This window comes from Cynoglossus semilaevis, chromosome 12, assembly GCF_000523025.1.
Source record: "Cynoglossus semilaevis isolate Cse_v1.0 chromosome 12, Cse_v1.0, whole genome shotgun sequence".
Lineage (NCBI taxonomy): Eukaryota > Metazoa > Chordata > Actinopteri > Pleuronectiformes > Cynoglossidae > Cynoglossus > Cynoglossus semilaevis.
Genome location: NC_024318.1, coordinates 1,751,360 through 1,760,050, shown reverse-complemented (window position 1 = coordinate 1,760,050; position 8,691 = coordinate 1,751,360). Strand labels below are relative to the sequence as shown.

The 8,691-nt window shown below is 41.2% G+C and overlaps 2 protein-coding genes and 1 non-coding gene across 8 annotated transcripts in view; 2 read left to right on the top strand and 1 right to left on the bottom strand.

Moving 5' to 3' along the window:
• The window catches only part of LOC103386975 (solute carrier family 22 member 7-like), a 9,169-nt gene extending 8,916 nt beyond the window's left edge, over window positions 1-253 (bottom strand). The window contains exon 1 of the mRNA XM_025060755.1: window positions 1-253. This exon is cut by the window's left edge and continues 279 nt beyond it. Coding sequence (XP_024916523.1) covers window positions 1-99 — 99 coding nt within the window. The 5' untranslated portion in view covers window positions 100-253.
• A 1,259-nt stretch (window positions 254-1,512) lies between these two features.
• trnae-uuc (transfer RNA glutamic acid (anticodon UUC)) lies at window positions 1,513-1,584 on the top strand. The gene has a single exon. It is a non-coding gene; the product is annotated as a tRNA-Glu (tRNA).
• A 997-nt stretch (window positions 1,585-2,581) lies between these two features.
• Window positions 2,582-6,726, top strand: macroh2a2 (macroH2A.2 histone). Of its 6 annotated transcripts, none has more exons than XM_025060753.1 (9): window positions 2,582-2,738; window positions 4,134-4,306; window positions 4,403-4,509; window positions 4,826-5,023; window positions 5,113-5,214; window positions 5,296-5,395; window positions 5,578-5,679; window positions 5,807-5,981; window positions 6,153-6,726. In XM_025060753.1, exons 2-9 carry the CDS (start codon window positions 4,135-4,137, stop codon window positions 6,316-6,318), a joined length of 1,122 nt encoding a protein of 373 aa, XP_024916521.1. In that variant the 5' UTR covers window positions 2,582-2,738; window position 4,134; the 3' UTR covers window positions 6,319-6,726. The 6 variants fall into 6 exon arrangements, with proteins under 6 accessions (XP_024916521.1, XP_024916517.1, XP_024916522.1 ...); XM_025060749.1 differs by having other exon boundaries at window positions 4,129-4,306; XM_025060754.1 differs by having other exon boundaries at window positions 2,583-2,738; window positions 4,129-4,306; window positions 5,590-5,679.
• Window positions 6,727-8,691: the final 1,965 nt, after the last annotated feature.

Here is an 8,691-nt window from a genome sequence, read left to right as displayed (position 1 = left end):
ACACGGGAGGATGATTCTGGGCAGGCAGGTCAGGAAGACCAGGAGGAGCTGGTACCGCCCAAAGCCATTGATCTCCTCGAGGATGTTCTCAAACTTCATCCTGGAGGTAGAAGATCTGAAAGACCAAAGGATATATTCACCACCAAACTGCCAACAACCGCAAAAGAGTTATTTTTTCACAGCACACAACCAAATGTGATGTATGTGATGTATGTAGCGTACACTTAGCTAAACATTAGCTAAATATGAGGATCTGTAGTTCAGAGGTGGAAAAGTAAAGATGACGTGGTTGTTCAAGTATTGAACAGAAAAACAGTACAGTACAGCACAGTACAGTACAGCACAGTATAGTACAGCACAGTACAGTACAGCACAGTACAGCACAGTACAGTAAAGCACAGTACAGTACAGTAAAGCACAGTATAGTACAGCACAGTACAGTACAGCACAGTACAGCACAGTACAGTAAAGCACAGTACAGCACAGTACAGTACAGCACAGTACAGCACAGTACAGTAAAGCACAGTACAGCACAGTACAGTACAGCACAGTACAGCACAGTACAGTAAAGCACAGTACAGCACAGTATAGTACAGCACAGTACAGTACAGTACAGTAACTGCTAACACAAAGGAAGACAACACTGGAAACACATATAATATATAGAGTGAAACAGAACTTGGTCCAAAACAATAAAGTCAAATGTATGGTTTGTGAAGTTTCTCTCACCTGTGGTTGTCGGCGGAGACTTCCTCCTCCGACCAATCGTTACCTTTGCTCTGTTACAATGTAACACAATACATTTATTTAGTGATTTATAGCTGTGTCAAAGGTGACAAGGTTTATCTCACACAGTTTTACTGCGGTGGCTCCAGGTACAGTACGCACTGTTGTCTGGGAGATTTGGAAGAAGGTGATGTCATCAGCATAAACTCTGATCATTTACATAAAAGTAAAGACAAAGAAGGAATGATTGATCATGATAACCCCCCATGTGGAGTCAGACTAGTGGTTTCTAGTGTAAATAACAGTTTTTAAGGAGATCTGAAGGAATAGCTGTTTATGTGAAGATGTGGGAGGGGCTTGGGGGGGTAAGGGGGGGCAATAATGGCTGAAATACTTAAACTTAAACTTAAACTTAAATCCCAGTCAGGAAACCATGTATCATCAGTTCTTCCTCCCATTAAATGAAAAATGTATTAACATATATATTTAAGAACAGTTTTTTATATTCTGACTTTAACTAATGTTTGTGTCCAAATTCAAAGTAAATGATCCAGTAACATTTCCGTCATAAATGATAATATAATAAATGTTAATATAATAGATATTTCTGTACATTACTAAGTCCATTGTTGGGTATCTACAGAGATACCGCAGTTCAACAGGTTAGTAATAAGTTGATCGGTAAAGTTAGCAGGAGTCTGGTTCTTCTCCGAGTTGATAAAAGGCGCCCCCCACCGGTGCTGCGGCTCCGGTCTCGGGGGATTAGTGCCCCTGTTCCCCGCACTGTCCCATATGGTCTAGCGGTTAGGATTCCTGGTTTTCACCCAGGCGGCCCGGGTTCGACTCCCGGTATGGGAACATGCGTTTTTCATTTCTGTTCCCGGTCCAGAAAATCAACTTTGATGAAATACATAAAGAACAACGAGCAAAGATAAATTGTTTTTTATAATAGAAACACGCTTTAATGTTGACCAAACACTATATACTGTACGTCAAAGGGAAATATTCGGAATTCACTAAAAACAGTCCAAGAATATAAAAATATATGTTGACATTCTAGTTCTTTATTTGTATTTCACGTCAAGTGTGTTTAAAATTAATTATTTCATGAGAAAGTTGTATCAGGATCAGTACAGACACAGTTGTTTGGCCAATAGTGCACCTGTGATTGGACCAGTGCTGTGTCCGTCTGTTGAACCAGGAAGTTGACAGACATGGACTTTCCATTCAATGATATATAAATAGAAAAGTTATAAAAGTAGAATACCAACGATATCTCATATGGATTACAGAGCGGTGCTTTACTGCCCTCTTGTGACTTAAAAGTGAAAGTCTGTCCTCGTTACGTCAAGAAATGAAAAAATAGAAAACAAAAGTTATTGTCGTATAGATTTGGATTTTCCATAATTCGATTTTAACAGCTGTAGCCTACGGTCGTGTTTGACGTGTACCATACATTTAACTAAAACAGCCGTATTTCTTTGTTAATAATTTATGTTATTGGATCAATTGTACATGTGTATTGGATAATAAAGTTTCATCTTATTTCGAGTGTTAAAAGGATTGGAAAACTTCAACTGAAATTACCTTTGTATTTCTTATGACCAATAAACACTTCTAAATGCGGAAAAACGACATGATTCATATAATCATTTATTTACTGCATTTAGACCATAATTTGACACAATGTCACAACATGTTGTTATTCCAGCACCGATTCCACGTTCAGAAAGGTGTGTTTTTCTCTCCGTTCCTTCTGTTGAATTTTTCCCCTCTGCAGCATCAGCAGCTCTGATCCAACCTCCAACCACTCTAGCTATATCCTCATTGTGACTGAGATTTTTTTCCATTCTTTCTTTTTTTTTTCCTAAGGTTGAGAGAATCTCACAGGATCACAGAGACAAGAGAGAGCAGAGAAACAGCCACCACAACAGTCTGTGTGCAGCCTCGGCAGCAGCAGAAGAAAGAAAGGGAGGTGCAGCTTTAATTCCTGTGTGCGGAGGAGAAAACAGGTAGAAACTTGGTGGGGAGGAGGGCGAAGGAAGAGGTGGAGGAGCAGGAGCAGGAGGAGGAGGAGGGTTCTACATTTTTTATGCTTTACAGCCACTGTGAGGAGCGGTTCGCTTGTTCTGTTATTCCATACGTCTGAAGTGATAAGTGGAAGAGGTGGGCGGGGCTTTTAAAAAGACATTTATTAGGGACGCTGGGGTCAAATATCTCTGTTGTTGTTGTTGATGTAGCAAATGCTAACTTGCGTGTGCTAATTTAACGGAGCAGAACCTGATAGAGCTAACACATACCTTTATCGGCGGCCATTTTGTTTAATGGCTGCAGATAAAATATAAAATATAACCAACAATGTTCTCTGTGCTTATCATCGTCGCAACGACAGCCTTGCTGTTTACATTCATTAAGATTATACATCAGAGAATTTATGCGATACCGTGTACGGCTAGGCTAACAGTGACGTGAGTTTAGGTTGGCGATGCTGACGCGCACTCCTCTACACTGCACGCGCTCATACATATCTACTGTATATATCTATGCATACAGATATGTATGGATGTATCCTTCCGCCAAGGGGGTCAGGCTGGGGCAGGAAGAATGCGCCACATTAATTAGTCCGATCGTACATATGACATGTGAGTGTTACCAGCCGGTGCTATAAGGCCTTAGCTAACGGCTTTTTAAACAGGAAACTGGTCTGAATATGTTATATATATATATATATATATATATATATATATATATATATAAATCAACTATAGTCCACGATCTGGTATTTGAAGATTTTTACAGTTAATATTTAAAAAAAACCCAACAACCTCAAATCGATTAAATATCAGCAGCCCCTGGTATTGTTTCTGCATTTCTTTATGTTTAGACCCTTAAGACTGACTATTAATTACTAACTTAAATACATTTTGTTAAATTATTTCTAAATTATTTATTTAGTGAAATTATGAAACAAATCACTTAAATTCAAATCTATTACACACTTTAAGGCAATTCATTTGTACTTGTACTTGTTTCAAAAATCCCCCCAGATTCAATGATCTGAAAATGAACACATTTTGAGCTCCACTGAAGCACGCTGCTCTTCCACTGCCATGAAAAAAGATAATAAGAATCAGTGTTGAAGTGTTTACTGTTTGGTGAAGGGATGGGAGAAATGCCTGTGGAGATTTTATATCTCTAAACATTTAACACCATGTTTAAACAAAGTTGTTTTCATTTTTGAAGTTTTTTAAATCCAGAACTTCCCAGTTCCTCTTCAATCCCTCCAAACATTTTAACAAAAAGAAAGTCCAAAAGTAAGTCAAATTGACTGGAAACTTGATTGAAACTTTTCTTACAAATGGTGCTTTTGTGTTTTTGTGTTGTTATATTTCCTGTGTGTAGAGCAGAATGTCAGCCAGAGGGGGGAAGAAGAAGGCCACCAAACTGTCCCGCTCCTCCAGGGCTGGTGTCATCTTTCCTGTGGGCAGGATGATGAGATACCTGCGCACCGGCACGCACAAGTACCGCATCGGCATGGGAGCTCCGGTCTACATGGCCGCTGTCATCGAGTACCTGGCAGGTGAGGAGCCACCAGTGGGTTCAGGTCCTGACAGCTGGGACTGTGACGTTCTTGTTGTTCTGATGTTTCCAACAACGCTTTGTTTCTTCCTTTCAGCTGAGATCTTGGAGTTAGCAGGAAACGCAGCGCGGGACAACAAGAAAGGTCGAATAACTCCCAGACACATCAAGTTGGCTGTGGCCAATGACGAGGAACTGAACCAGGTAACACCCAAAAGTTACATACTGTTTATCAGCACCAAAATGAAAGGTGAGCCTTAGGTTTCCTGTTAGACAACACATGGCAACAATGTCAGTGACACAGTCCTGCCACATGGGGCAGCAGCGGACTAATAGCGTCTTTGTCCCTGTGAGCTAACTGAGAGTTAATTCAGCCATCGGTGCCGTTTGGTATCAGATATTTAACAGCTAAAATAAGACAGTTTCCTTCAACTTTTCTTTTTCACATTTTAAAGGAATTTAAACCAGTTTTTCTAGTTCTCTGTTCTCTCTGACCCCGGAACCTTTTTTATCCTTTTAGCTTCTTCGGGGGGTAACCATATCAAATGGTGGGGTTTTGCCTCGCATCCACCCAGAGCTGCTGTCGAAGAAACGAGGGGCACGAGTGAAAGTGGACAGTCAGGCGTCCGTCCCAGAGAAACAGGAAGAGGTGCCCAAACGCAAGAAGCCTGTAAAGACCTTCAAAAAGGTCAAAGGCAAACGAGGACGGAAGCCAAAGGTCAGTCAGTCAGTCCAACAGGTGGCGAGTGTTTGAGGCTGACACATCAGAAACAACAGTCAAATGTTTCTCTTCTGGTCATGTCAAAGAACACGGACGACAAAGATTCTGCACCGAACTCCACGGCAGACGACGGTCCTGGAGACGGATTCACCATCCTGTCTGCAAAGACGCTGTTCCTGGGACAAAAGGTAGGACGAACCCAGAGCAGCGTCCTCGGTTCTCCACTCACTCCAACACGTAGATAATCCCACCACTGTGTGAACCCACAGCTTTCACTAACAGAGAGCGAAGCCAGCAAGATCGGAACAATAAAAGTGGAGGCGATTATAAACCCGACAAACGCAGAGATGGACCTGAAAGACGGACTGGGTGAGAACGATGTCAACAGGAAACATTAGTTCTGTTATATGCAGACGATACAATGCTTTTCACAACTTTTCAAGTTTAAAAAAAAAAGTTAAACAGGTTGGAAGATGAATTCCATTTCTAGGAGGAGGTTGTTCATTTGTAACGTCTGCAGAATGAAGAGAAAAAAAAACAAATTAAAAAAGGTCTGTGTTCAGGTAACGCACTAGAAAAAGCCGGAGGTCGGGAATTCCAGGATGGAGTGAAGGAGATACGAAAAACACAGGGACCCCTAGAGGTGGCGTCAGGTACAGAGAATTTGGTGATGTGACATTTTGTCCTGGCAAAGACAAGATGTTGAACTTCCTTCTACACACACACACACAAACTGTTGTAACGTGTGTGTAACGTGTGTTTGTGTGTCTGTTGGTTCAGTGGCAATGAGTCCAGCCAATGGGATGGCAGCTCGCTTCATCATCCACTGTAACGTCCCTCAGTGGGGGTCGGAGAAGTGTGAGGACCAGCTGGAGAAGACGGTGAAGAACTGTCTGTCTGCAGCCGAGGAGAAGAAGCTCAAGTCTGTGGCTTTCCCTTCACTTCCTGCAGGACGGTGAGCGACACACGGCACAAGTGAAATAAGATGTAGTGAAGCAGACGACGGTTTTTAATATCACGCTATATTTTCCTTACAACTGAAAAGAAAAGAAATCTTTTTATTTTACAGTAACTTTTGTTCTTAAGGATCTGGAGTCTCTAAACTTTTTTTTCTTCTTCCTCACAGAAATGGTTTTCCAAAGCAGACGGCGGCTCAGCTCATCCTCAAGGCCATTTCCAACCACTTTGTGTCGTCCACCAGCTCATCCCTGAAAAACATTTACTTTGTCCTGTTTGACAGTGAGAGCATCGGGATTTACCTGCAGGAAATGGCCAAACTGGACGGCAAGTGATGAAGAGGAGGACTGGAGGACTGGAGGACTGGGGCAGGAGGAGGAGGAGGAGGTGTGTTGTTGTCATTTTTTTAAATGTTGTTTGTTGCTGATGGTGTAGAAAAGCCACGTGGCTGTAGGTGGAGTTTGGTATTTTAAGAGAAAAAGAAGAAAGTTCTGTGAGTGTTGTTTTTGTTCCACCTGATAATTGATTTTTAGATCAAATAATTTAATTCACTCTGTTTTTACATTCCATGTACAAATGAACAACAGTCGTTTTTGTTGGTTTTTTTTTGTGTCCTTGTTTGGCTTCTGTAGTTTCTGATAAAAGTAGTTTACTAAAAAAAGGAAAGAAAATATAAGAAACAAAACACACTGTGGTTTTCATTTTGCTTTGAAATAAAAAAAAGAGATGTTTTCATCAGACAATCTGCAGTGATTTACTTTTCACTACAAAGATCATTCAATAAAATAAAGATTTTAAATGTAATACTATGGAGACAAGCCGTGACAACCACTGGAGGGCACTGTCTTATCGTGTAATCAAAGGTGTATTTTAGTAAACCTGAAGTTGTTATATTTGATGAAGAAAATACTTTATAATATTTTAAATGATATTGACGTTAACTAAACACATTAAATTTGGATAATTCATTATTTACGATTTAAAAATATCAATTATATTATATTATATATTATTATATTATTATATGTTTTTATCTCAAAGTATTGATAAAATGTTGGATTTAACTACAAATAATCTCAAAGAGAACTTTGAGTAGAAAGAAAAAATGAAATACATGAAAATTACACCAGTAATTGTTTGTATTTTAAAATATATAGAAATTGGGAAAATATGTTTGAAACCTATTTAATAACTTTTTAGATAAAAAAACAACAACTATAACCTTGGCTAAATATGACTCACAGGATTCTCACAACAGAAATAACCTATGGCTCCAGGCACCGACTGTGGCGCGCCCTACATGACCTCAGTGACCCTGGGGATCTCAGAATCTTCTGCTGTCGGCGGTTCGTCAAAATCAGAGAAACAAATCTCTGAAGACTTTTCACACGGTCAGTCTTAGAAATGTTATGGATCGTCACCTGACCACTGAGGAGGTGTGATTGGAAACTCTATCCTGATCTGACCAATCAAAGCTTTTGTCTTTCCTGTGTTGAGGAAGTGAAGTCGCTTCAGCATCTTAGAATCTTCTGATGTCAAAAATGAAATAAAAATAAAAATTCCCAGAAGACGTTTCACCTTGGCATCCTGTAAAATCACGACACATGTTGACCATGTGATCACCGTGAGTCCAGAACCACTGACGTAGCCAACAGACCAGGTGTTCTGTCCACAGACTGACCAGTCTCGTCACCGCAACATCTGCAGGTGGAAAATGTTTCCAGTTTGTGGGAACGTGTTGCCTCTGTGACCGACGGAGATCACAGCGAGGCGGTGTTTACGAGGTGACCGACAGCCATGGTGCTGTCTTGTCACTCTCTCTCTCTCTCTCTCTCTCTCGCTCCTCTTTGATGGAGACATGTGTCCATAGTTGGGATCAAGTGTCATTAGCAGCAACAGCTGCAGAGACAGACGGTGGACATGAGGGAAACCCGTCTACGTCGGCCCCCGAGCGTCCCACAGATGAAGCCCACAGATGAGGCCCAGAGATGAAGCCCACAGATGAGGCCCAGAGCAGATGAGGCCCAGAGAAGAAGCCCACAGATGAAGCCCAGAGATGAGGCCCACAGATGAAGCCCACCGATGAAGCCCACAGATGAAGCCCAGAGATGAAGCCCACAGATGAAGCCCACAGATGAAGCCCACAGATGAAGCCCAGAGATGAAGCCCAGAGACGGTGCCGCTAAAGTAACAGGTGGAGGGCCAGGTGCATGCTGGGACTTTATCCAGACAGACAGTTTCATCTGTGGTTCAACTTCAACTTATGTACTGTATAGCAGGGATGCCCAACCCCTGCTCCAGGGACCAGTACGGGTCCACAGATCATGTGGTATCGGACCACAGTGAATGAATATAACTTTATCTTCCCACCAGAGTTTTCTTTGGGAAATTAAGAAAATGTACTTGACTTCATATCCCTTTAATTTCTCATTCAAAGATAATCTGGAAATGTTTCCAAACCACAGGTCAAAGGTCATCCACACTCTGATACTAACAGAATAAAGTCTAAAAGATGATTGATTTTGAAAACGTAATCATCCTTCAACGACGGTCGTCAGTAACGGGTTAGGACCGCTGCTGTATCACAGTCTGACGTTAGAACCACGTTTCAGAAAAAACAATCTCTGTCTCAAACAACAGTCCACGAACACAGACGTTGGATTTACTTCAAATGACTTTGGAGAAACATTGGAACATTTTGACTTCTT